The sequence below is a fragment of the Hordeum vulgare genome, chromosome 7H, assembly GCF_904849725.1.
Source record: "Hordeum vulgare subsp. vulgare chromosome 7H, MorexV3_pseudomolecules_assembly, whole genome shotgun sequence".
Taxonomy (NCBI): domain Eukaryota; kingdom Viridiplantae; phylum Streptophyta; class Magnoliopsida; order Poales; family Poaceae; genus Hordeum; species Hordeum vulgare.
Genome location: NC_058524.1, coordinates 436,889,769 through 436,916,153, shown reverse-complemented (window position 1 = coordinate 436,916,153; position 26,385 = coordinate 436,889,769). Strand labels below are relative to the sequence as shown.

General features: G+C 43.7%; 3 protein-coding genes across 3 annotated transcripts; 2 read left to right on the top strand and 1 right to left on the bottom strand.

Annotated features, from left to right (window-relative positions):
* The first annotated feature begins 3,749 nt into the window (after nt 1-3,749).
* LOC123410150 (phosphatidylinositol-3-phosphatase SAC1) lies at nt 3,750-11,326 on the top strand. The gene is made up of 16 exons (XM_045103045.1): nt 3,750-3,955; nt 4,057-4,261; nt 5,263-5,428; nt 5,525-5,747; nt 6,083-6,159; nt 6,477-6,664; nt 6,909-7,006; nt 7,498-7,631; nt 7,715-7,849; nt 8,804-9,170; nt 9,470-9,591; nt 9,705-9,812; nt 9,946-10,176; nt 10,258-10,449; nt 10,562-10,673; nt 10,765-11,326. Exons 1-16 carry the CDS (start codon nt 3,881-3,883, stop codon nt 11,017-11,019), a joined length of 2,688 nt encoding a protein of 895 aa, XP_044958980.1. The 5' UTR covers nt 3,750-3,880; the 3' UTR covers nt 11,020-11,326.
* Nucleotides 11,327-11,530: 204 nt separating this feature from the next.
* LOC123410151 (alcohol dehydrogenase) lies at nt 11,531-14,465 on the top strand. Its single transcript, XM_045103046.1, has 8 exons — nt 11,531-12,032; nt 12,380-12,515; nt 12,843-12,912; nt 12,999-13,092; nt 13,185-13,398; nt 13,503-13,644; nt 13,821-13,991; nt 14,187-14,465. Exons 1-8 carry the CDS (start codon nt 11,684-11,686, stop codon nt 14,376-14,378), a joined length of 1,368 nt encoding a protein of 455 aa, XP_044958981.1. The 5' UTR covers nt 11,531-11,683; the 3' UTR covers nt 14,379-14,465.
* Nucleotides 14,466-15,845: 1,380 nt separating this feature from the next.
* On the bottom strand, nt 15,846-20,004 carry LOC123410365 (adenylate kinase, chloroplastic). The gene is made up of 7 exons (XM_045103301.1): nt 19,670-20,004; nt 19,476-19,571; nt 19,175-19,303; nt 18,963-19,097; nt 18,322-18,468; nt 16,859-16,933; nt 15,846-16,155 (listed from the first exon to the last, which is right to left on the bottom strand). Exons 1-7 carry the CDS (start codon nt 19,841-19,843, stop codon nt 16,060-16,062), a joined length of 852 nt encoding a protein of 283 aa, XP_044959236.1. The 5' UTR covers nt 19,844-20,004; the 3' UTR covers nt 15,846-16,059.
* Nucleotides 20,005-26,385: the final 6,381 nt, after the last annotated feature.

The following is a 26,385-nucleotide window of genomic DNA, read 5'->3' as shown; positions in this document are numbered from 1 at the left end:
TTGCAAATATGAGATTACGCATTATGTGAAGCACGACTAAAGGCAGCAGGTTGCTGGCATAATTGTCCTAACATTGAAAAGTGGATGTGGCTGAAAGCAACTACATGAAAAATTTAAGATGCGGAGAGGTGATATTATTTATAGAGCAAATCTTTTACACTACCACCCTCACAAACTAGTGTAACTCGTGCCCCCCAAGGGATTGGACGTAGGGGTTGCTAGTTCGAACTCTGGTACTCACATATGTTTTTATACAGGATTGCGGGTTCATTACTTTAAGTTTTGTGAGGCTTTATGTAAAATGCCATGAATCGTTTTCCCAATTAAAACAGGACCGCGGGTTTACTGGCTAAAACCTTAAGGGTTCTTGTGCAAAATAGTATGATGGACTAAGAATATCTATTTTTTCATTAGTAGGTACTAGTATAAATGCCCGTGCGGGCTAGAAAAAGTGCAAAATCTACTTGTTTTGCCATTATGCGGCATTATTTTTAATAAATGTCAATTATAATGTTGAATGTAAGACATCTATTTTTGGATGGAAAGAGTTTCTTTTAAAGTTTTAAAATATAATGTAATGCTTACATAAAAATTGGATTACTTTTTTAATAATAATTATCATTTTTACGGAGTGGTAATAATGTTTTGTTTTTTGATGGGTAATAGCATTTTTGTGTACAACATATTTTAAAAAAATATTAAACAATATATAATTTAAATTATGATCATTCTATGAAAACCTCATACATAACGGCAACCATGGTGATCATTCTATGAAAACCTCATGCATATTTGTTGTACAATCAAAAATAAAGGCTGAGGTTTAAAGAATGTAGCAATAATTCATAAGTACTCCTAATACGTCCAGCAAAATATTCAGAGACTGTTCTTTTTTCCTAATGTATCCTTATTTAACCGAATAAATACTATAGATTTTCTTATATTATTTCGCCCTTTGTGAAAACTGCAGCCAAGCAAACGTACATGTCCGGGCACGCCTTCTGGTTCTTGGCGCACTCCTCCCATTCCTGCACTTTGTCTGACCACGTCCCTGCAATCAGTATATCGATCAACGTCGGTTACTACAAAATATCATAAATCTAAATAGCACGTCACCACCTCATGAACCACCAACATGTAGATCAGATGAAAAACTATTCAGAAAGATTTCGCACCTTTATGCTCTTGTTCAGCGCGTCGACCAATTTGCCCGCATCTTCGTCGTAGTAGTCCTTCTCCGCCATCTGGATGATGTTCACGTCCCAGACCTGACAACATACAACAACCGGAAGGTACAAGTTTCAGCATTGTTGCCGCACTTTTTTTTTGAAGTCTGAACTACATGAGGCTTACATGGTGGAGTTCAGTCTTCCTCTTATACCAGTGGACGTCGATGGTGTTGCCTCCTTTGTCAGAGGCGAACCCCACTTGCAGCGGCTACATATAAAAAGATGCATCAGCTGGCTGAAGCTGCAACCCGCGACAGAAACACTTGCAAAATTCCAGCAGTTGGGGTTTGGCAGGAGTGGTACCTGGTGGATGTCTCCCATGAAGTGTGAGAGGAACAAGAGCGCTTCCGTCAGGTTATCTGCAGTATTTCATACAGAGAAAACCACGGAATCTTCAGTAATTCTCCCAAAATGTGGCTGAAGTTCAGTTTAAAAGTGAAAAAAGTGCCGGTGTTTGTAGGATAGGAGTGGGCATTACACTGGCTACTTTCTTGTACAATTTCAGTGCTATACATAAGGGTCCATTAAATGCTGAAAATTGTAGTACTGGTGGATTACATGCACATAAGCTCTTTTACCCTGTCAACTATTTTGATATCTTTTACCAACTATATTTAACCATGACAACAAATTAATTAGTCAAATAAAATCAATATAACTTATGAAAAATAAGAATCGCATCAATAGGGGACAACTTCCATTACACTCCTTGCACCGTCATGATAGTATTGCACAACCAATAGCACTTTGGGTAGAAAAAGCAACCCAAGTCACCAAGTTAGTATGATATAAAATTCTGTATGCTATGGCTAGATATCCAAATTATAGCAACAAAACGTGCAAACAGCCAAGTACACTCAGAAACATTTATATTATATCATTTACGATATATTGTATGCATAAAGGCGAACATATAAAAAGTAGTTCAAGATGCTTTTATACTAAAGTCTACACATGCAGTTATAACATAGGTATCAACTACAAAAAACATACAGGTTTAATCTCATGGAACCAATATATATATATATATATATATATATATATATATATATATATATATATATATATATATATATATATATAATTCCTTTGAATTTCTTAGTACTGCCGAGTCAGATCTTAATTACGTGGCTGCTCTTACTAAGCAAGTCCCAGTACGGCAACTCGGTGATATTTTTATTATCTACTAAGCTGGACGCAACTTTCGTTATTTCAAATATCATCCCACCTTTATATTTGTGCACAACATCACTTATCATGTTGTTTCTCATATGGTATTGTTAAAGATTTCATATGATTTCTTGATGTCGTCCAGTGTGTATGGAGGATGATTTATTTTCTCCCGTTGCAACGCACGAACATTTTTGCTAGTTGATAATAACACATGCTGTGACAAAACCTCATTTTCAGAAGAACACCTACATCCTTTTCGAAAAGAAAACAATACTAATGACAATAGGTACATTGATGTACATCACCGACGACGGACGACTCCGTTGTTTGGTTGGTTGTATGACTCTTTGGTTTCTGCCATATGTCGTTATCTATAAAGTCGGGCATGAGCTTTTATCAGACATCATCAGCCAGTTAACAAGAGAAGCTGTAGATAATACACTGCTTTGACTGAATGAATTCACTCATTCGGAAGCCACACATCCGAATCAACAATCATCGATGAACCATCCACATTTATGCATAATATTCTTCTGTTGACCCGTCAGCCCAACATTAGGATCCACAACTGGACCCCGTTTTCTTCTTGTCCTCAGCTCTCAAGTTTGCAAACTGTCGGGTTGCTGTCATGCAACAAGATGATGCCCATGGGGCATGAAGGCAGTTTTCCTTTAGAAAGACAGAGGGAGATGAGCGTTGCTGTCGATCTATCAGCTTCTCCTTCCGCGCAATTCAGTTAGCATTGACACAATGTTGTTGTGTTTGTCTCGCAGCGATGACACGGATGCGGTAGTCCCGTTGACAACAACAAGACTACCGCATCCGTGTCATCGCTGCGTGGATCGGGGCCGGCGACCGACGGGAGGACCGGGGCGGCAGCGCGGGGAGCAGATCAGGGGCTGCTCGTGGGTGCGGGAGATGAAGAGGACCACCGCCTCCCACGTGCCGATGCCGGTCAGCCCGAAGGTGCCGGTGGGGAGCCCGCCGGTGGAGAAGCGGCGAGAAGGCCCCTCCGACGGGAATGGATAAGCCGGGGAGGGGGGTTATGTAAATCCGAAACGTTTTTAACTTAGAAACGTACTGCGGGTTGAATACCGAAAAACAAAGGGTGTTTTTGTAAAAATGCCGCGACGGACGGCAGAAGCGCTGCACGCTTTATTATTAGGGAGAGATAGATAAGATTTGCGAGGAAGGGGTGATAATGACGGCATGGCTTCGCTTGCTTTAGTATTTGAAAAAAATAAAATCCCAACATCATGACCTGCGGTAGGCTGAAAGCGAACCCCGAACATGCAACGTGATACAGTTCATTCCATAATACGCTTTGTACATTAGAGAAGAGGGCGCCTTGACCAACATGGTCACGGGTTTCACGGAGGACGCCTTCAGCGTTCAGATACAATATCCGTAGTGCCTTCTTCCCCTTTCCGATCGTCCCCTTCCACCCCGTCTTCCCTTGCGCGCTTCGATCGGGATCGATGGCGGCGGAGGCGGACGACCCGACGGCGGCGTCAGCGACGCTGGAGAAGTTCCGCCTCTACGAAACGCGCGCCGTAAGCATCCATTGCCCCCCCTTCTCCCAACCGCACGCCCGGCGGAATCGCTCGCTCGCCAGCTTGCTGAATTGACGCGTCGGAATTGGCTGTGCTGGCAGAGGTTCTACGTGATCGGGAGCTCGAGGGAGAAGCGGTGGTTTCGGGTGCTCAAGATTGACCGCTCGGAGCCGTCGGAGCTCCACCTCAGCGAGGACCCCGTCTGGTACTCCCAGCAGGAGGTCAAGAGCCTGCTCCAGCGCATCGCCGAGGGCAACCGCTCCACTGGCGGCCTCACCTTCGTCACCAAGGCCTACGGCATCGCAGGTGCCCCGTCCAGAACGTTCGTTCGTTCATTCATTCATCCTGTTGCACTGGATTGGATTGCGTTGCATTATTAACCTAGCTCGCTCTACTGATCCCATGGAAATTTCATTCTTAGTCCAGGCGAATTTATAATTAAGCTCGACTAATTTGTTCTGTTAAAGCAAATGAGTGTGTCATAAGATTTATTTTGTTAGAAATCAGAAAGCCTTGTCCAGTTGGTCAATGCCTTTTGCTGGTAATTTTTGTGTGGTTTCTTTGTACTGGAAAATTAAGTTAGTATGATAATATTATCAGCAGATTTACCATGTCAGGAAGTGCGGGTAACTTATTTTAGTTGATAAATTGTCTATGTATTGCAAATTGGCTGTGATTTCATTCCAACCAATCCCTGCTAGTTTTATTTCAGTTGGCTCGTCATAGGAAGGTGCACTTGATGCCGTCATGTTTTCTTTTGTTTGCTTATGAATTCCAAAAGAGGAAAAATCTCCCTTGGATCTATTGCCAACAACTTCCTTGTTCCTTACTAGGAATCAAGGCTCAGAAAAGCTCTAGGCGTAAATTCTTAGTTTGCTTCTTCCCAGCACCTGTCTCACGTAAACACATGAGTAGGCATGCTTAAGCGCACGCCTATCAGTGCTTAAGGCTACACATTCTGCTGTCACCTAGCGCATAGGCACGCGTAAGCGCACGCCTATGAGTGCTTAAGGCTACACATTCTTCTGTCACCTAGCGCATAGGCATGCTTAAGCGCACGCCTAGGAGCTCTTTTTTATAATTGCTAGGAGTAGTTCCTTGTGGAGACAAATGATACCAACTGGCTATCTGCACAATCAGAGGCTGGTAACGGAAATGCGTAGATAATAATGATGTAAACTGAGAGATAATTCATTAACCTCTGAATCCTGGTTATATTTCTTTTGCAATTTGGTGACCGCATTCTTTGCCAGAGGACCCACATACTCCCATCTTTTTTTGAAGTCTTTGTTTCTGTTGCTATGTAGGTTGCATCAAGTTCTTGGAGTCATATTACCTGATTTTAGTCACCAAGCGCCGTCAAATCGGTTGCATTTGTGGCCATGCTATATATTGTATAGATGAGAGCCAGATGATCACCATCCCGCACTCATCTGTACAGACAGATGTTGCAACCTCTAAGAACGAGCTAAGGTACAAGTTATCTTTGATAGTTTGATTTTTTTGGCAGTCACATATATATGTTTGGTTATTTACCAAATGCTGTGAAATGCGATGTCTCTGTAACAGGTACAAGAAGCTTTTGGCCAGTGTTGATCTCACAAAGGATTTCTTCTATAGCTACACATACCCAATCATGCAGAGCTTGCAGCAGAATGTCACCACTGCAGGGATGAAGGAAACACCTTATGAAAATTTGTTTGTATGGAACACTTTCCTGACAGAGCCGATCCGATCAAGGTGCCACAATGCTCTGTGGAGTGTAGCTCTGGTTCATGGACACTTTAAGCAGGTTATGCCTAGCAAATAGTCTGCCATCTAGATTGGTTTTGCTACCATTACTATTTCTGTTGCTTGCTTTTCCATTTCCGCATATTTGACTTGAAGCTTTGCATTATCTGTCTCATTGGGTCTTATGAAAAAATTAGAAGGTGATGCCACTAACAAATTTTGATAAAGAATGCATACCAATTTGCTGGTCAAAATATTTCAATTGAATTGTTTTTGTTTAACAGAATCCATGTGACACACAACCCACAATTTTGTACCAGAGCTTGCAACAGATGTGTTACGACTATTGTTTATTAACAACTTTCCATGTGACACAACCCACAATTTATTTTCCAGGTCAAGCTGTCAGTATTTGGCAGGGAGTTAAATGTTATCCTCATTTCTAGAAGATCTCGGCATTTTGCTGGGACACGGTAGGTTTCATGTGCTCTTTAAGATTGCATATTCCTGGATCTTTCTTCACTTTATATCAGCCAAGTCCATTTGTCCATGCTTCTATCCTATCATCTATGTTCATTTTATTTCTGTTGATTTATCACATGCGTGTGTAAATTCTTGTTTTGGGTGACGCGCTGTTCAGGCTTTACTTCTCAATTAATACCTGACGGTCATCTGCTCTTTATTTCCTCTACTCTGCCAATTGAGGCCAGCAAAATATTGTCTATGCTCTGCTAGTAATCTGATTTTTTTGTTTAATTGAAACTTACTGCCTCCCACATGGTATCTGTAGGTATTTAAAAAGAGGTGTGAATGACCATGGAAAAGTTGCAAACGATGTTGAAACGGAGCAAATAGTATTTGAAGAGGAAGCTGGTTCCTGGAAGGGAAGAATGAGCGCAATAGTACAGATGCGAGGATCGATCCCTCTCTTTTGGTCACAAGAGGCTGGCCGACTTAGTCCTAAGCCTGATATTTTTGGTAAATAGTTTTTCTAAAAAATTACCTTGTAACCACACAGGCGAAATTAAATGACATAGTCTGATTGGGGAATGTCCATATGTGAGACCAAATTTCTTATCTGATCATGCTTCTGTTACAACTGTGTATCAGAGAAAGACGGTGTGTCTTATCTGTATGGTTGCCCAACCTCTTATCTGGGCTTGCTTCTAAAAGCTTGAAATACATTTTTTGTGTCTATTCTCATCTTTGGATTCTGGTGCAGTGCAGAGGTATGATCCTACTTATGAAGCAACCAAGTTACATTTTGATGATCTCGCTAAGCGATATGGACAACCTATCATAATACTCAATTTAATAAAGGTATGTGTTTGCTACTTGGTTTAGGATCTGAGTATTTCTGTATGTTGTTGACAGTGATGATTCTGCTGCAATGTTGCCGTTCCCTTTAATTTTGAGATGAAACTACTGATTCCTGTGCACGATACAGAGAAACGGTCATTATCCCAACGAATCAGTATACATAAGATTAATTGCTAAATTCCAGCATCTTTGTGGTTCTTCTGGGTGCACGTGATTCTTTACCCAAGGAGTACTAAACAGTATGCAAGACATCAAGAGTAACATGCCATTTGGAGTAAAATCTCAACTTTGTAAAAGATGAATTCTCTTCTTAATTCTTCCAACTAGTTTCCTGAGTAGAATTAAAAAAAGGGGGTTTCTGATTAACCTCTTGCTTGCATGTTCGGCTTTCGTGGTACAGAGCTGCCAGCCCACTTTTACTTGTTTGTACAGCTAACCATTGCCTTTTGTCCTCAATATGACTCATTATTGCTTTTGTGCTCTCTGTGTAGACTGTTGAAAAAAGGCCACGGGAGATGATGCTCAGGCGTGAATTCTTTAATGCAGTTGGATATCTTAATCAGAATGTCCCAGAAGAGAGGAAACTGAGATTCATTCACTGGGATTTTCATAAATTTGCGAAAAGGTTTTATACTGATTCTTGAAAGTTCAGAACTGCATAAGTTGATGTCTGTTCATCTGCTAATGATCTTCTATCTGTTATGTCAGCAAGTCCGCAAATGTGCTGGGTGTTTTAGGAGGTGTGGCGAGTGAAGCACTGGATCTTACTGGATTTTACTACAGTGGGAAGCCAAAAGTTCAGAAAAGAAGGTCTATCCAGCTTAGTCGAACTAGCACTGCAAGGTACACATATCAATTCTTGTGTAAAACAACTGAACCACTATATATAGGGGCTGTTCGGAATCCCACCAGCTCCGGAGAGCTGCGGAGCCAGCAAACTGGCGCTCCGCAAATTTCAACTATAACTGCATCAGCTCCGGGAGTGGAGCTGTGGAGCGGAGTACCTCCGAACAGGGCCATAATATACTACTCCCTCCGATCCATAATAAGTGTCGCAGTTTCGAACTAAGGTTGAGCTAACCTTAGTACAAAACTGCGACACTTATTTTTTGATTGGAGGGAGTAGCTTATAACAGACAGATGTATTGCCCTCTAAGATTGCCAAGCATGCACTTGACAAGTGGTAAACAAGAAGTTTTGTATTGATCCGATCCAGTTTATTTAGAAAATAAGTGCATCACTGGCCAATTGCATTCAGCCGAGGATTAAAAGGCTGTTTATGGAAAAATCATGATCCATAACTGTACCGGTTTGTTAAAGTTGTGAATAAGGGCTCTACTCATCGAAAATTGCAAACGGTGCACGGGCACCACGGTGCCCGTTTTCAAAAATCATATTTCTACAATGCGAAAAAAACTGAAACTTTTTGTGTACACACACAAACATGTATGTTATGTATTTGCAAAATTTCAAATCATTTTACTTTCACACGTGGCATACAAAGAAATGACAAATATGTATTTCTAAACGGGCTTCTTTTTTTTGTTATTGGGCCGAAATTTTGTTATTTTTGTACAGCTTACAAATTACATTTTTTCAAAACAAAATTTCACTGATTCGTAATGAATACATATAAGTTTCCACAGAATTATTTTTGATTTTTTTTGAAACTTTTAAATATGTTTTTCGATTTTTTTTAGAAAAAGGGCACCAAGGTGCCCGAGCACACAAACATCGCACTCCTCTACTCATATCCTAACTGCAAAATGACAGTATTGCCCCTACTTCATTGCACAGGGATGGCTCCATTGAAATAAGAGCTAGTTCTGGAGACCTTCCGAGACTCTCTAGTAACGCTGATGCACTTGGTTCTACATCTCAGGATATGAGAAAAGAGGATAGCAAACATGAGCCTCTTGGTGATGCTCCTTGTTATCAAACTGGAGTTCTTCGTACGAATTGCATAGACTGCCTGGATCGCACAAATGTCGCACAGTATGCTTATGGCCTTGCTGCTTTGGGGAGGCAGCTTCATGCGATGGGACTGACAGATGTTTCAAAAATCCACCCAGATAGCAGCATTGCTTCAGCTTTAATGGAAATGTACCAGAGCATGGGGGATGCACTTGCTCATCAGTACGGAGGCTCTGCAGCACATAATACGGTTAGTGTATTTTCACCTCTTGTTGTCTCATCTTATGTTGACAAGAGGATATGAGTAATTTGTAATGGCCATAAAACTCTCATGGGGAGCATCCTGTTGTTACTTCAGAGTTGATGTAGCAAATACGTTTTCTTTTGTGGATGGACAATGGAGTGTTAATTTGGTTGGCCTGCTCTGTATCTATTTGTATATACTATTGCTGATGGCGTTATTGTTGGCCTGGCCAATAAATTCCCTTCTTTCCCTAACCTGATTGTTTTCCAGTGAGCATAAACTGTATATACTTTGTTTCTTCTCAGGTTTTCCCTGAGAGGCAAGGGAAGTGGAAGGCTACTACTCAATCTAGGGAGTTTCTGAAATCAATCAAACGATATTACAGCAATGCCTACACTGACGGTGAGAAACAAGATGCTATAAATTTGTAAGTCTCGGACGTGAGTTTATCATCCATAAAATCTTAACCAGACAAGATAATAGTTGGGCTCTTGTGGTAAGTGGGATTTGAGAAGTCTATTTGTTTTGTGATATTACCAGATTTCTGGGTTATTTCCAACCTCAAGAAGGAAAACCGGCTCTCTGGGAACTGGATACTGATTACTATCTCCACGTGACAACAGCCGGTGATGATAGCTACCATCTTAGGTAAACTGAATCCTGGTTATATACTTCAGTTCGTTATGACAGTGCAATTTATAAGTCCCTAACATGAAAAAGGAGTGGCACTTGGTGTGTAGTTTCCTGCATTAAAATGTGTGTTATTCATATTAATTCACAGTTCCCCACATGGAAATAATCTGCCCGGGGGATCTGGAGATGCCATGAGCCCAAGACCCACATTGAGCCCTGTGCCAGCATGTAAAGAGGACTTTTCTAGGATGAAACTTACTTCATTTGACAAACTTATAGAAAGAACCTGTAGTTCGATACGGAATGTGAGGCTTCACTGTGATGCCGATCTAAGGCCAAGTGGTGGTGTTGGAACTTCTGCAATGGCACCAGATGCAGCGTACGTAGTTCTTTTCACTCATGATCCACGGTTGAACTTGCTTTTTTGATGTTGTACTTACAGCTTGCTTTTATGATTCAGTGAGATACAGCTTAAAAGCCCAAACTGGTTGTTTGGTCAAAGAAAACATGCAGAGACAGTTCCAACAGCAAAAGTTATTCCAGTTGAAAATGCAAACGAGGGAAACAAAGATGAGACGAATGTGTCTCTGCGTGGGGAACTGAACTGGCTTTCCTCCTCGGCAGATTCATGCGAGGAGGACAACTTCAGAAGGTGGTACCAGAATAGTCCAAATAGACATCCTTTGCCAGTGTTCTGATGTCTATCAAGCCCACAATGTACCATTTATATGTTTTATAAATCCTTGAAACCCTTCATTTTGCAGGTATCTAGCGTTCACGACGGCGGATGTAGACAATGGCTGGTACAGTGGAGCACTGCTATACGATCAAGATGAGAACAGCGGTGCTTATAAACATTACTCCGAATTTTGCCAGGTAACCAAAACATCCTGCTGTACTTACGCTGTCTGCGACCGTCTTCTAAAACATGCAAGCTAACCTGTTTACATGTCCTCTGGCATTGCAGGGTCCAGTCATGGATCCTTTCGAGCACGACCCCGAGAAAGAAGGGCACTACAGGGAGGCCCTTAGCATGGACATGGAACTCACGGACGATGCACGAGTGGAGGCAGAAATGAAAGCGGCTCTGGACGACTACCAGGTGATAGGTTCAGACCTGAGCATCATCCCGTCGTGCGGCTCCCTCGCTGAGGACCCAAGCCAGCTGACAAGGTGGATCATTGGGGACGAGAAGCTGCGCGTCGTAGGCGCTGTGCAGTAGCGCCGAGGGGTTGTACAGATCGCTAGAACATTTGTCAATTGTTGGTTTCATCGTGTGTATATGGGGTGCTTAAATGTACAAAAAGAAGGTATTCGTCCTTTTTTTTCTTCTGTTGGGAGCAAACAGACAGGCGATCATTCTTGGAGGCCTTTGTGTGATGGATATAGGAGGACTGGACAAAGAGAGGCATACACGGGTTGGGCCGGTAAACCAAGGATGAGAAGGTGTATGTATAATATTCACGACTGATTGTCTCATGTCATTGTGTTGATTAATTAATTTGCACTTGTCCAATAGTTTGAAGCAACGCAACTTGTCGTCGAGTTACTTGGCACTTCCTTTAGCAGCCTCTGCGTGTGTTTGTTTGTTTACTGACGAAAACGACCGACATCAGCATCCAGTATCAATTGTCATCCAATCCTTATCCGCGGTGCCGATCTGTTGTCTTTTCTTCCAAGAATAAACTATGAGGGGCTGTTGCTTTCTTGTTGAGAATTGGTCTGTCTTTGGCCTTTCCATTTGCTGTGCTAATCCTAGTGAAAAAACAAGTGAAGAAACAAGTGCAGAAACAAAGAGTCCTAATCGATCCGTCCTCTCTTCTCTTTGGTTGGACGATGGAGCAGCCGTTTACTGAAAAGATTTTACAAAAAGTAGTACTATAAAAATGCTTGGAGTTGCATTGAAAAGGGTCTCTCCAGCAAGACAGCAAAGGGGGAGAGTAGTAGGTGTAGTAGAGGACATCCATCTTCACCTGCCGTTGCAGAGTTCCGTTGGCAGGCACACCATGTCCATCTCCACCGCCTCCCGCCGCGCCCTCAGCCGGATCGGCGGCGCCCTCCGGCGGTCCTTATCGTCGTCGTCGTCGTCGGTGCCGGACGCCTCGGGGTACCACGTGTCGGGCGGGCCGAGCTTCATGCGCGCGGCCGTGTTCTGGGAGCCCGGCCGCCCGCTCACCATGGAGGAGTTCCGCATGCCGCGCCCCAAGGCCGGCGAGGTCCTCGTCAAGACCAAAGGTCGTCCCCCTCCCCCCGCCACTCTTCCTTCTTCCCGCTAGAGATTTTAGATGAACTCCCTCTGTTCTCCTCCCCTCCTCTCTCTCTCTCTCTCCCTAATTTACTAGAGAAATCTCGAGGAAATGATGCTCTGACTAGCACTGGTGGTTAGGTATGCTGTGCGATAATGCATAACAATTTTTTCTTTTGGAATGGATGATTAGATGCCCAATTTGTCTAAACAAGTACGTATGCTCCTGTGAGGTTCGTTTGACTTGGGGTCTGCATCCTCCTGTGACTGTGAGGTCACAGCTCCCATGGGTGACACCTAAGGCTTTCTTGATCTGACACCAGCTCAACTTGTGCAGCTTGTGGAGTCTGCCACTCTGATCTCCATGTCATGAAAGGTGAACTCCCTTTCGCCAGCCCTTGTGTTGTTGGCCATGAGATCACAGGGGAGGTTGTCGACCATGGCGCGCACACGCCCGCTGAGATCGTCAATAGGTACATACTGATGCAGCTGGAAACAATAACGAGTGCACCTGTTTGTTATTAGGATTTTCTTTCAAACATCAACACCTGCTTAGGCTGATAACTAGAGGTGCTTCAGTTCGACTGAATGCTTGGCCCCTTGAGTGTTGCACGAGGTTTACAGCACAGACAGATGCTGGATTTCCATCTGATCACCTTTTCTGAGTGCTCAAATATTTTTGCAACTCCTGTTGAAGGGGTAAAGGATGGGAGCACTGTCATCAACGTTATTCACTCATCCACCTTTCTGATGGTGGTTTTCTGGAACTAATCGGTTATCCCTCCCTGAAAAATCAATAGGTTCCCAGTTGGCAGTCATGTTGTTGGAGCCTTCATAATGCCCTGTGGGAATTGCTTTTACTGTGTTAAGGTACCACCCTCTCTGGATCACACCATCCTTCACGTAAGTTCTGCTTTGTTTTCTTCACCTCATCCATGTACATGGGTTTGATACAGGGCCAGGAAGACCTCTGTGAGTCTTTCTTTGCGTATAATCGTGCTAAAGGAACACTATATGATGGTGAAACCCGTCTCTTTCTACGCAGCAATGGTAATTTTCAAAATATTCACTTACATACTCCATCGCTAGTGCCACAGTATAATATTACTGTACTGTTGCTTATGTTATTGAAATACCTCCAGGAAAACCGGTGTACATGTACAGCATGGGCGGGCTTGCGGAATACTGTGTTGTGCCAGCCAATGCACTAGCAGTTCTTCCTAACTCGTTGCCATACACAGAGTCGGCCATTCTAGGATGTGCTGTGTTCACCGCATATGGTGCTTTGAGGCATGCTGCTGAAATGCGTGCCGGTGATTCAGTAGCAGTGATTGGGGTTGGAGGGGTCGGATCAAGGTTAGCTGATATAAGGATATTTCCTTGAAGAAAGGATTAAATTCATTCTAAACTCTGCAATAGTAGCTTATGTTGGCGCATCCTCATTTACTCCAACACTGCAGCTGTTTGCAGATAGCAAGAGCCTTTGGAGCTTCCGAAATCATTGCAGTGGATGTTCTTGATGAGAAACTCCAGAATGCAAAAACACTTGGAGCAACCCACATTGTGAATGCAGCTAAAGAAGACGCTGTTGAAAGGATCAAGGTATACAACAAGTTTGTGATTCACCCATATAACGTCTGAAGTTTTAAACCACTCAATGCAGTTTGTTTAGGTAGCATTTCTCAATATCTCATCCTGATCAGGGGCTGTCCAAGTGTTGCTTCTTCAGTCTTAGCTAGTGCTCGCATTTCAGATGTGAATGATCTCATTATTCACAGGAAATTACTGGTGGGAGAGGCGTGGATGTGGCTGTGGAGGCACTTGGCAAGGCATTAACATTTTCCCAGTGCACCCAAAGTGTACGCGATGGAGGTAAAGCTGTTATGATTGGGCTTGCTGCAACAAACGTAGTAGGAGAGGTGGATATAACCCGTCTTGTCCGCCGACAGGTATGCATCTAGTACTGTTCGCTTGTTGTCCAGACCTTAAGCTAGTTCCCGCAGATATGTTCGAACTTGCCTTGTCTCGTATAGTTTTAGTGTGGTACCATCGCATCCATTTTGAATGCTAGTGCCATTTTACTTGAATTGCCTTGCTTGCGTTGTGTAACATTGGCTGGCTGCTAACATGATTGCTGGAACCAGGTCAAAATCATTGGCTCGTATGGTGCAAGAGCCAGGCAAGATCTTCCTCAGATAGTCAAGCTTGCCGAGAGCGGCGCCTTCAATCTCGAGAACGCCATATCAAGGAAATGCAAATTCGAAGAGGCAAACAGCGCCTATGAGGATCTCAACCAGGGCAAGATCGTTGGCCGAGCTGTAGTTGAAATCATGTAGTGCCGATGAGATGATCATGTGGTTGAAAGTCTGGTTCAAACAAATAAGTATATGCTGCGACAACTCCGCAAACTCGGTTTTCTGGCAGCATGGTCTCACAACCTGATATGTGTCTAAACCTGAGAGCGGTTTCATAATTGAACCATACCCATACATGTATCTCTCAAAACCATACTTAAATCACACCCATTTGATGTCATTATCAGCCCAACCAAAACTAAACCCATTATTTTTCCACCCAAACCAACTTAAACCCAATACATAACCGTGGGTTAAAACCAATACATAACTATGGGTTTGCTTTAATGTACATATAATTGCACAAATTGACAAGTTAAGAAGCAAATGAGATAGAAAAGGCATAAATGCATCTACAACAGTTGGAGAACAAAGTTATTCTTGACATACAGTCAACACACAACAAAAGGCCAAAAAAAATGTCCACGTCTGAATAGCTCACTAACAAATGTATTAAATGCCCATTCACCCAACAGATTTGGCACGAGGTCCTCGCGTGGTTTCGATTGCCAGTAGGATGCCCCAACCAGGAGGACTCGCTGCTGGACTGGTGGAACCGCGCGCGACACAACACCCCCCACCCACAGAGGAAAGGGCTGGCATCCATCACCTTGCTCCTACCCTGGATGGTATGAAAGCACCGCAACGATTGCGTGTTTGACAGGGCACAACCCTCCATTGCTGCACTAATGTCAAAAATCAAGGAGGAGACTACCTTATGGGCACGGGCTGGAGCCAAAGGGCTTCGGGTTATCCTACCGCAGACATGTGATGTACACTAAGTAGCATTAGAATGCTTGTATCTTGCCTCCTAGGAGGATTGTAACAAACTCTATCTTTTCAATATAATGAAACGCAAAGGTCCTTTGCGCTTTCTCGAAAAAAACAAGCGTATTAAAACAAAATTGTTAGCCAAAGCACAAGCAAACACTTTTGATTTTCATGTGGTATTTCTTTATAATACATAATTACATAGTGCATTACAACATGCATGCGGATCAAAGATATTCGTTCTCGGTCATTGTTGGTTATTGCACATAACCAATGTCTAGAAACCGGTTTGAACCCATAATTTATAACCGTTTATAACCAAACTATTTAAACCCATAACCAACTATACCCAAACTGGTTTTTCCACATACCCAATCAAAACCAAACTAAAAAAAAAGCTCAACCCAATAAAACCTTAACCAATCAAACCCAAAGTAATAACCGAACCGTTACACCCGGTTTTTTAATAACCATTCCAGGTTTATATGTGTTGGATGCAAACAATTATTGATTGAAAGATTATCGTGATTATTGGGTATACACTTTGCTTATATAGTTCTGCAGCCAGATTTCTAGTACAAAACAATAACACTGAAGAATCCTCGGCTAGCATCAGAAATATTTGGTAAGACTCCCGAGTAAAACAAAATACAGGCAATGAAGTTGTGCAACACAAAGTGCAAACTCAAGGCAATCCTTCCAATTGCACCGTAAATCAATGCATTCCTAGTAAAGATCATTACAAAACAGTGACGCATTTACATCCATGTATGACAAAGGGCTTTCTAAATATCATCCTATCAATGCTTTGTCACCTGCATGTCTTCAAAAAATAAAATAAAATCATGCTTCCGCCACATGTCTGGTTCGCACAGCTTTCTCTGCTTATGAGTTAGCTAGCCACCATTTCTGTTTTCTTATCAAGGCTGGACGTGAGCAGCTTGTCGATCTCACCGAACACATCTTCCACCGTGGTATCTCCTTTTACCTAAATCACAGATGACAGTGAAAGAGATACATAGAAGTTACAGGTAACTAGATACATCATGATTATGAAATGTTTGCTCAGTAAGTTTTTTCGTTGTTGCTCTATATCTTGCATTAGTAGTAGTGAATACCATACTAATACAAGCATATAACAAATAAAAGGAAAATAAATAAATGCTTAGTTTAAGGTGCAGCAGTGCACAGCCTCGACAACAGAAGTGGAATAAAGAATGCCATGGAGGAACAGGGAATTTTACAACAAGAGGTACTCCATCTAAGTAGCAGAACAGAAATATGTTCGTGACTACCACACGGTATGTGGTAAGCAACTTCTGAATGGAAACTTCAGTTGCTTAGCTCTATACTTTCTAAAAATACATAATCCAGAAAATATATGTTTGTGACTGTCGATTCATATACTTTTTTCCCTGACTTCAAACTAATCTGTGATGCGGTAACTCGGTGGAGTATAGAGAACGTAAAGTGGAATAGCGTATTAGCTTTGCGCAGACCAATAAGGCAGAGCGTCCTACGTATGAAGGGGATAAATTGCCTACCTTGACTATAACATCTTCATATATTCAAACTAATCTGTGATGCGGTAACTCGGTGGAGTATAGAGAACGTAAAGTGGAATAGTGTATTAGCTTTGCGCAGACCAATAAGGCAGAGCGTCCTACGTATGAAGGGGATAAATTGCCTACCTTGACTATAACATCTTCATATATTGAAACCAAGGACTCGATATTTTGATAATGTGTCTGCAACCTCAGCTTAACCTGTAAAAGAACAGAAGCACGCACACTTGAAAATCATATTCTTTTGATAAAGTCTAGATAAATAGATAAACGCTCAATGAGAAATGTGAGACCAGGAAAGAGTGATCTAACTCGTCACAGCACTCTGTGCAAGCTTGCGTCATCATAACAAGCAGTTCAAGAACTGGCATACTACATCAGCAACTCTACCAACCTGGAACATCGGTGCAAGGACTTGAACACTATGAGCGTAGAACTTCCAAATGGGGTACACTCAAAGCTATCAAGCCAAGCTCTAAGAGATATGGCAAGCTCTTCCATAATTCCGTAAGAAAGAGGGAAGAGATCCCTTTGAAGCTAAACAGCATGGATGATTTACTAGGAGCAATGCTATGAAAGATCTTCCAAATACTCCAAGCAGTCACCGTCATGACCTCAAAGGACAAAGGTTTGACAATCTTGAGCTTTACCCTGGAGATGACCTCATCCAAGAAAAACTGAGGTGGACCAAAACAAATACCAAGGATGTTCCAGCATGAAGAGCTGAAGCTGCGAAGCCAGAAAATGTGTTCCTTAGTCTCCGAAGTATGCAGGTTGCAAAGGGCACGGCTAAAACCACCAGGAGGGTGAAATTGGCGACATTGAAGCATATACTTTGTATTGAGACTATCATTCAGGAAAAAAAACAGGCAAAGCATTTGAGGTTAAGGGTGCATTTGGAATTCCAGAGCCAAGTGGAGTAATTAGGGGCATGAATGTCTTGAAAGCGAGCTCTGTACATCTTAGAGGATGAGAAACTAGCGCCCCAAGAGAAGGATAAAGAGTCATTATCTTCAGGAGAGCGGATGTATGTTGGACAGAAACTCTGAATTCATGAAATTCATCGAAAGCCTGCCATAACCCACACTTCACTCGGGGGGGGGGGGGGGGGGGGGGGGTCCACCTGCCATTGGGACAACCCCCTGGGGCAAATCGTCAAACCCCTACTGAAGTGTGGCAGATACTAGCTTCACTCAAGGGATATCAGTCTTGTTGTAAAACTTGTTATATGCTTCATAAGCATGGCCTCATTCTGGCAGTCAGGTTAAGAATACCCAGCCCCACTTTGTTCTTTGGGCGCCACACATTAGACTAGGCAGCACGTGCTTTCCACATACTGAATGACTGAGTCTTTTTATCTAATGTTAATATAATACAAAAATGTATAACTTCCCCACCATGGAAATATGGTCCATAGTGAGATAATAACTATGTCAAGCTAGTTTTAATTAGTAGCAGACAACAAAAAAGTGTTGTAGTAACACCATGTACGGCATGACTAATAACAACTAAGCACTTTCACCATGTCAAATAACAAATGCAAAACTATGCTTGTCATTATCTTAACCAATAATATGGGAACCATTTACCTTTTCTTCTGTATCATCAAATCTTTGTGTCAGCCTGGATGCAATTTCTTCATTCTCAGGTGGAGAATACTTTAGATGGTATATTTTCCCAGTTTCAGGATCCAGCCGTCTGCCAACTACCCTTTCAACAAGAAGTTCATCCGGAACCTACATTGGCGACAGGTGAGCTAATATTCCTACTGAACAAGGAAAACACTAGTACTTGGATTCTCCATTTCAGAATCTGTTTACTGAATTGCAGCCAGTTTCAACACGAGAGAGAAAGCATGACAAATATATGAAAGGTGTATTGCCATATCACAGTGTCAACACTTAGAAAGTACTTAAACTGCGGAATTTGAAAACATGGATCTTATTTATTCTGGAAAGGGTAAATCATTAGATTTTATTATGTAAGTACCAACAACAAAACTAAATTTATCTCCATTTTCCCAGGAAAATCCAACATTGGTCACAATGGCAGTGTTTGCCCTGTTCAAACTATTAGTTAGACTAAGGGTAGCTACCAGCAGCTTTCAAGGTCTAGAGTCAGTGTTCAGGCTTAACTGGTACTGCTAGTACCTTACCACAATAAGGGCAATTATGCCTCATAATTTGCATTACATATCAATAATTTGGCATAGCTGGGCTCGGGCACTTACATCTAATAGAATGAAAATGTCAGGCCGGATTCCAAGAGTTTCCAGTGCCATTGCCTGTGAATAACTTCTCGGGTAACCATCCAAAAGCCAACCCTTTTCCTGAGCATCTGGTTGCAGAAGACGCCCCTTCACCATCTGGCGGCAACCAAAAAATGTTTTTCAGTGTTACCACCATTCACTTGAACCACATTAATGAAAATGCAATTACCCACATTAACAACGATCTCGTCGGGAACCAGCTTTCCCTTCTCCATGAACTCCTTGGCCTGCTTCCCATTGTCGGTGCCTGTGGCGATTTCTGCCCTTAACAAATCTCCGGCTGAAATGTGCACCAGACCATACTGCAAATTACAGTGCCGGTTACTTGACATAATAAGGAAAACTAGCCCTTATGTTTTACCGCGTTGTTGTTAATGCACAAGGCTAATTAAGGCTAGATCCCAATTCAGATAATGCAGCATGAAAGAAAGGGAATCATGTACAAGGCTGAACTCAGATTCCCAAAAGGCTCACTTTGGCCTTGATTAGCTCGCACTGCGTGCCCTTCCCGGACGCCGGAGCACCCGCTATCATGACATTTAGAGGGTCAGCCTTGGCTGCCTCCACAGCCTGGAATTCCCAATCAAGAACGAGGCAGTGAGAAGGCTGTGATTGATACGTAAAAATTCGTTCAGGTCCTTAATGCTAGGAAATACTGTAGGTCAGACCTTGGCCGCTCTAGGCGCCGGCGAGAGCCCTTGGTGTCGGGATGAGTTGATCCGTAGGGGTCTGGAGCCGGCACGGGAGGCGCGGAAGAGGAGGCGGCCCTGGGGAACCGGCCTCTCGGCGCCAACGGGCGGCGGTGAGAGAGCGGAGAAGGCGGCGGCCGTGGAAGAAGCCATGGGCGGCGCTGAGGGGGCTGGGAGAAGGCGGGTTCACGGGAACGCGGTGCTTGGACGCTGGGAGCGGCGCGCCGGCGCCGGAGGGGGATCGGAGATAGAGAGGGAGAGGAGGACCGTTCTTGTAGTTGGTAGGACCAACGGAAAGGAAAACAAACAAACAAAATTTGGTTGCGAGGAGAAACAAACTCTATTTTTCTAACAAGTGGACGGAAAATAAGGATCCTTGTTATCTCGCTGCGTGTATTTAGATGCATACATTTCGTCCATTGCTCTTTTTAGTGCCAGAAAATGTGCATTGGTTAGCGACGACCGGCTCTTGCGTGCCATGCCACACATACCAGCGGCTGGGGTCCGTCATTACGGACAGTTTGAAATGAAGTTGTACGAGTTTTTTTTAAAAAAAAAATATTAACTTTACTTTAGAATGAAAAAACACCCGCATCTATATCTATACCTAATAATAAAGCGGTTATTGCTTCCGTCGGAAAACCCACCGTGGCATTTTTATAAAAAAACTGTATTTTTGGTTATTCAACCCGCGCTCCATCATTTATCTCCAACGTAAAAGAAAAAACGATTCGCTCCAAAAATTATACCCGTACGCATCGCCTCCTCCCGTCGACCCTGGGCCACCCTGACCTGTGCCCAGGCCGCCGCCACACCACTCACCGTCGCGGCCGACCTCAACCGCCACCGCTGCCGATCTCAACTCACCCGCCTCCGCGGCCGTACCTCTCCCTGCTCACTGCCTCTGTTGCGGCGCTCGAGCGCATCGCGTCGACCCTGATCCACCCTCGCCTGTGCCCAGGCCGCTGCCACACCACTCGCCGCCGCGGCCGACCTCAACCACCACTGTTGTCGATCTCAACCCACCCGCGTCTGCGGCCGTACCTCTGTCCGCTTGCTGCCCCCGTTTCTGCGCTCGAGCACAGCTTCTGGATCAAATCAACGCGACAGCTACAGTGACTGCGGATGATGCGTCTGTTCGATGCAGAACGACGGCGGCGCGCGAATAAGGCGCGGCGGAGCGAAGTACTTGCAGGTGGAGGCGGGCCTCTATGGCTCACACGGGGAACTCCGAGGTTATGGCGCGGCAACGGCGACTCCTTATGGCTAGATAGAGGCGCCTAACCCTTGATCCCCTTATCGTATCCCCTCCTCCGGCAGGAACTCATCATCTGGTGAGATCCCCTCCCCATGCCTCCAACCATGTGTCAAGCACCGACAAGAAATTTTGTTTTGTGGGAATTTGTTTGCTGATGAATGAATGTATTGAATGTAAGATTGTATTGTTGTAGAGACAGAGAATGGAACACCACCTTCAGTTTGTCATCTGATTCCACATTCTCTACCCCATGAGTGAAATAAGATGACGGTTCATTGATCAATTCACGTAGCCTCTTTGTTTTGCTTTGCTTGTCCCGCTCAATTTCTCATCATGGTGGAATTAACAATGGACGGGTTGATTTCTCAACAAAATAGGATAGGACTGACTACATTAGTTAGTTAGCTTATTATTTTAATAAATCAAAATGATTATTAAAATATTAAAAGTGTGTGGTATTTTTTTCTTCCGTTGCAACGCACGGGCCCTTTTGCTAGTAATAATAAAGTGTCTATTGCTTCCGTCGGAAAACCCACCGTGACATTTTTATAAAAAAAACTGTAATTTTTGTTATTCAACCCACGCTCCATCATTTATCTGCAACGCAAAAGGAAAAAACGATTCGCTGCAAAAATTATACCCGTACGCATCGCCTCCTCCCGTCGACCCTGGGCCACCCTGGCCTGTGCGCAGGCCGCCGCCGCCGCGGCCGACCTCAAGCGCCACCGCTGCCGATCTCAACCCACCCGCCTCCACGGCCGTACCTCTCCCCGCTCACTGCCCCCGTTGCGGCGCTCGAGCGCAACGCGTCGACCCTGGTCCACCCTGGCCTGTGCCCAGGCCGTTGCCACACCACTCGTCGTCGCGGCCGACCTCAACCACCACTGTTGTCGATCTCAACCGACCTGCCTCCGCGGCCGTACCTCTGCCCGCTTGCTGTCCCCGTTTCGGCGCTCGAGCACAGTTTCTGGATCAAATCAACGCGACAGCTACAGTGACCGGGGATGATGCGTCTGCTCGATGCAAAACGGCGGCGGCGTGCGGATAAGGCGCGGCGGAGCGAAGTACTTGCAGGTGGAGGCGGGCCTCCATGGCTCACACGGGGAACTCCGAGGTTATGGCGCGGCAACGACGACTCCTTATGGCCAGATAGAGGCGCCTAACCCTTGCTCCCCTCATCGTATCCCCTCCTCCGACAGGAACTCATCATCTGGTGAGATCCCCTCCCCATGCCTTCAACCGTGTGCCAAGCACCGGCAAGAAATTTTATTTTGTAAGGATTTGTTTGCTGATGAATGAATGTATTGAATGTAAGATTGTATTGTTGTAGAGACAGAGAATGGAACACCACCTTTAGTTTGTCATCTGATCCCACATTCTCTACCCCATGAGTGAAATAAGATAACAATCATTGATCAATTCACGTAGCCTCTTTGTTTTGCTTTGCTTGTCCTGCTCAATTTCTCATCATGGTGGAATTAACAATGGACGGATTGATTCCTCACCAAAATAGGATAGGACTGACTACATTAGTTATTTAGCTTATTATTTTAATAAATCAAAATGATTATAAAAAAGATTAAAAGCGTGTGGTATTTTTTCTCCCGTGGCAACGCATGGGCCCTTTTGCTAGTAACATTAAAATCACATCCATCTCAAAAAGAAAACGAAAAAAAAATCTGGAAACACTTTTTTTCAAAAAGAAAAGGAAAAAAACTTATTTTCATCTTACAAAAATAATCTCCAAAAAAGTCAAAAAATATTCATTGCAGTCAACCAGTATGCGTCATGTGGCATAGCTGGTTGGCTGCCTTTCTCCTGCGCCTTAATAGGTATAATTATGCCAAACAAATCTTCGGACACAAAATGACCTTTGAAAAATATTTACGAGTTGACCCAAAAATCGTAAAGCCGTGGCGCTTCTAGATAACGTAGAAACGCCGAACAATGAGGTGTTGTCGACAGTGACGGATCCATCACTGGGCCGAGGGCGGCCGCCCCGGCTCTCTGGCGACGGAGCAGGGTATCTCCCGTGCCTACCGACCTTCGACACAATACAATGAACCTCCATCGTCATCCATCGCCCGACAAACCTTAATTTCTCGATCCATCATTGGTAGCTGACCTGGCCCATCTTCTGACACAGTTGACGTGGCGTGTCGATGTGGCAACCCACAACGCTAAATATTGTTCCGTTCCTAGAAATAACATAGGCTGTGATGCTTCTGCCCTTAATATTTAAGTGGCCGTGGGGCCGCAATGGGATTTCCCCCCACCATTCACCCCTACCGTATGGCTTCCCAAGTCCCACCCCAAGCTCAAGTCCTCACTCCTTCACTCATTACACCTTGCAAATCGGTGATATTTATCCATGGATCCGATTCCTTCTCCATCCATTGAGGTAATTTCCTTCGTCTCTCAAGTTCTTATTGGTTGAATTTTTGTATTTGGATGACCTTGTTCATGTGAATTTTAACTCTACTTCTCCCTAATATGATGTTTGTGGTATTTATTAGTTAGTATGGTTGGCCCAATAGTGATGATATGTGATGTGGATGAACAAGCCTTAGGGTTAGGGCTAGGTTTATTGTTAGGATTTAGAGTTAGGGTTAGGTTTAATGTTGTGACTTGTTTTGCATATCATGTGGTAGATTTGTCTCGCATTGCTCCTTTGAAGTACTCCCTCTGTGAAGAAATATAAGAGCGTTTAGATCACTAACTATTATTCTTTTATGAAAGGAGTACTTATTATGGTGCCATTGATTTTAAGATGGAGAGTATTGTTAATGTTCATTATGCTGACAAGGCATCATTTATGAATGTCGAGATTGTTGACAATGATGAGGAAGTGTTGATATTTCTTACAAGTCTTAGCTATGAGGAAGTTGTAAAAGGGGTAATAATTAGATTAAATTGGATTGATACAAGTGACCAAGTTCAACTAATAGGAAGATATGCTGTTTTTCGACAGAGTGGATTGTATTGATTCAAAATGAAGTATCAAGTGGATACAAATACCATGAACACACACATGACCTATGCATAGTTAGGATGCACATATCCAACATCAACACACGCATGCAAAAACACTGGCAAAGAGCAAAATCATAAATATATCAAAGTTATGCCTAAGATAGAAAAAAAAGCGATCAAGTTTGTTGTAGACAAACCACAACTCTGACCATATACATACTAACTATGTCATGACATCACAAGAACAATGAGGTTCTTCAGCAGCAACGCCATCAGGAAGGTTGCGTCGCTCAAGCGCCGTCATCACTGGATCCAATCACCAACAACAAAAATTTAGGTTTTCACACTGAAAAACCGGTCCGAGCATATCCGAACAATGCATCCAACAAGGTAACGACATTAAAATATCGCCATTGCAAGGTATAACCAACTCCATTCAAACCTAGGTTTCATGCTCGAGCTCGTCAAAGTCAATTATGTGTTGTCCGCACCAGTTTTCCTCAATCCCGGGAGGTACATGCATTTGGCACCGCTGCCGCACAACCATCCATATGTGTCAAGTCATCGTGTGTAGATTGCATCTCGTCACCGAAAGCAACCCCCAGATCTGATGAAAGAAATTCTCAAGAAAGACCTTACGATGGCCACCATAATCCGCCTCAAGGCCGCCACCGCATACTAGAGTGGTCACCACGGATCAACAAAGACGACAGTCACCACCTGACAGTCACTCACCCCATGAGGCAGGCCACCATGGGCAGGTCCGGACAACAACCAGACCATGCAGGACCACTAGTACTCCTGGCTCGATCAAGGTTCAATCCGGGGCCAACCCAACTTGTCAGCAACTCCATGCTGAGAACGGTGAATGCCCAAGATCAACGACCGGGAGGATAGATGTGACCATCATCCTTCAGATTTGTTGAGAGGATACCTGAGCCATGCTGGAATGATGACCAGGAAGTGGTGGCGTGAGGCGCGAGCCGACAGTCTCAGGGGGGAGGGCAAATTATCAAATTGGGAAGTAAAGTGGGGCAAAAGATCCAATTTCTCGAGGAGAGAGAATGAGTGCGTAGGATGATGCAAGGGACACAGACGATGAGATCCGCACCCAAGAAGCACCGAGCATTGTGCCAAGGAGGCCACATCGTCGGCGATGGCGCAAAGGGAGGAGGGAATATAGTAGAGCGTCGCTAGGGCATGCGGGTTGTCCCCATGTCACCTTGGCGTGGAGACACGGGGGTACTGTAATATTGGAATATATGAGGTTGGGACGGGACATAAGTGTCGAATAAAGACGATGCCTATCAAGTTAAATTTGCAATGGGGTGCATATAAGGATATTGTTTCATCCTTGGAAGTCAAATCACAAGAGGTTTTTGTCACTAAGGTGGTCAAAGGTCCTCTTTGTCATGTTGACTTGACCAAACCATATTAGATGATATGAGCCAATTAGAAGTGTGTTGCCAGTTGTTGAGCAAAGAGTTGAAGTGCAAGCCGCCAATGGAATGAGCCAACCTCATTTTAGCCAATCAAATGAATTTGAGGTGAAAGATATTCAACATGGCAATGAACAAGTTGATTATGCCGATGTGGATCTCCAATATGAGTTTGAGGGTGTTGCACTGATGAATGAGGATGGTCATGACTCCGAACAAGAGGATGAGAAGCACAATGATGATCTTGGTGACATAAAGGCTCTCATAGGGCACAAGGACATGGATCCTCATACGTCTCCAACGTATCTATAATTTTTATTGTTCCATGCTATTATAATATCATTCTAGGATACTTTTTGAGTAATATTTTATCAATTTATATTATTTTTGAGCACTAACCTATTGACCTAGTGCCTAGTGCAAGTTGTTGTTTTCTGCATGTTTTTTTTACTTTTCAGGTTTACAGTATCAAACGAAGTCCAATTGCCCCAAAACTTTTTTATGATTTTTTCTGGACCAAATGAAGACCTGGAAACTTCAGAAGAAGATCAGAGGTCGCACGAGGGAGGCAAAAGCCAACAGGGCGCGACCAAGGGGGGTCGGCGCGCCCTAATGGCTTGTCCCTCCTTGGTGGTCCTCCTACCCCCGTTCTCTCGCCTATAAATTCACATATATTTCAAAAACCATAAAGGGAATCCCGAAATACTTTTTCCACCGCCGCAAGTCTGTGTTCCACCGTGGTCTCATCTGGAGCTCCGTTCCAGCACCCTCCTGTTGGAAATATGCCCTAGAGGCAATAATAAATTAGTTATTATTATATTTCTTAGTTCATGATAATCGTTTATTATCCATGCTATAATTGTATTGATTGGAAACACAATACTTGTGTGGATACATAGACAAAACACTGTCCCTAGTAAGCCTCTAGTTGACTAGCTCGTTGATCAAAGATGGTCAAGGTTTCCTGGCCATAGGCAAGTGTTGTCACTTGATAACGGGATCACATCATTAGGAGAATCATGTGA

What these genes read in the sequence shown, in the direction of transcription:
- LOC123410150 (XM_045103045.1), top strand. Translation starts at nt 3,881, where the DNA reads ATGGCGGCGGAGGCGGACGACCCGACGGCGGCGTCAGCGACGCTGGAG. An exon ending in TAATACTCAATTTAATAAAG is followed by an intron (nt 7,007 to 7,497) that starts GTATGTGTTTGC and finishes CTCTCTGTGTAG; the next exon opens with ACTGTTGAAAAAAGGCCACG. An exon ending in GAGGAGGACAACTTCAGAAG is followed by an intron (nt 10,450 to 10,561) that starts GTGGTACCAGAA and finishes TTCATTTTGCAG; the next exon opens with GTATCTAGCGTTCACGACGG.
- LOC123410151 (XM_045103046.1), top strand. Translation starts at nt 11,684, where the DNA reads ATGCTTGGAGTTGCATTGAAAAGGGTCTCTCCAGCAAGACAGCAAAGG. An exon ending in ATTGCTTTTACTGTGTTAAG is followed by an intron (nt 12,913 to 12,998) that starts GTACCACCCTCT and finishes GGTTTGATACAG; the next exon opens with GGCCAGGAAGACCTCTGTGA. An exon ending in TCTCTTTCTACGCAGCAATG is followed by an intron (nt 13,093 to 13,184) that starts GTAATTTTCAAA and finishes AAATACCTCCAG; the next exon opens with GAAAACCGGTGTACATGTAC.
- LOC123410365 (XM_045103301.1), bottom strand. Translation starts at nt 19,843, where the DNA reads ATGGCTTCTTCCACGGCCGCCGCCTTCTCCGCTCTCTCACCGCCGCCC. An exon ending in ACATTTTCATTCTATTAGAT is followed by an intron (nt 18,469 to 18,962) that starts GTAAGTGCCCGA and finishes TCGCCAATGTAG; the next exon opens with GTTCCGGATGAACTTCTTGT. An exon ending in TTGATGATACAGAAGAAAAG is followed by an intron (nt 16,934 to 18,321) that starts GTAAATGGTTCC and finishes GTTCTTTTACAG; the next exon opens with GTTAAGCTGAGGTTGCAGAC.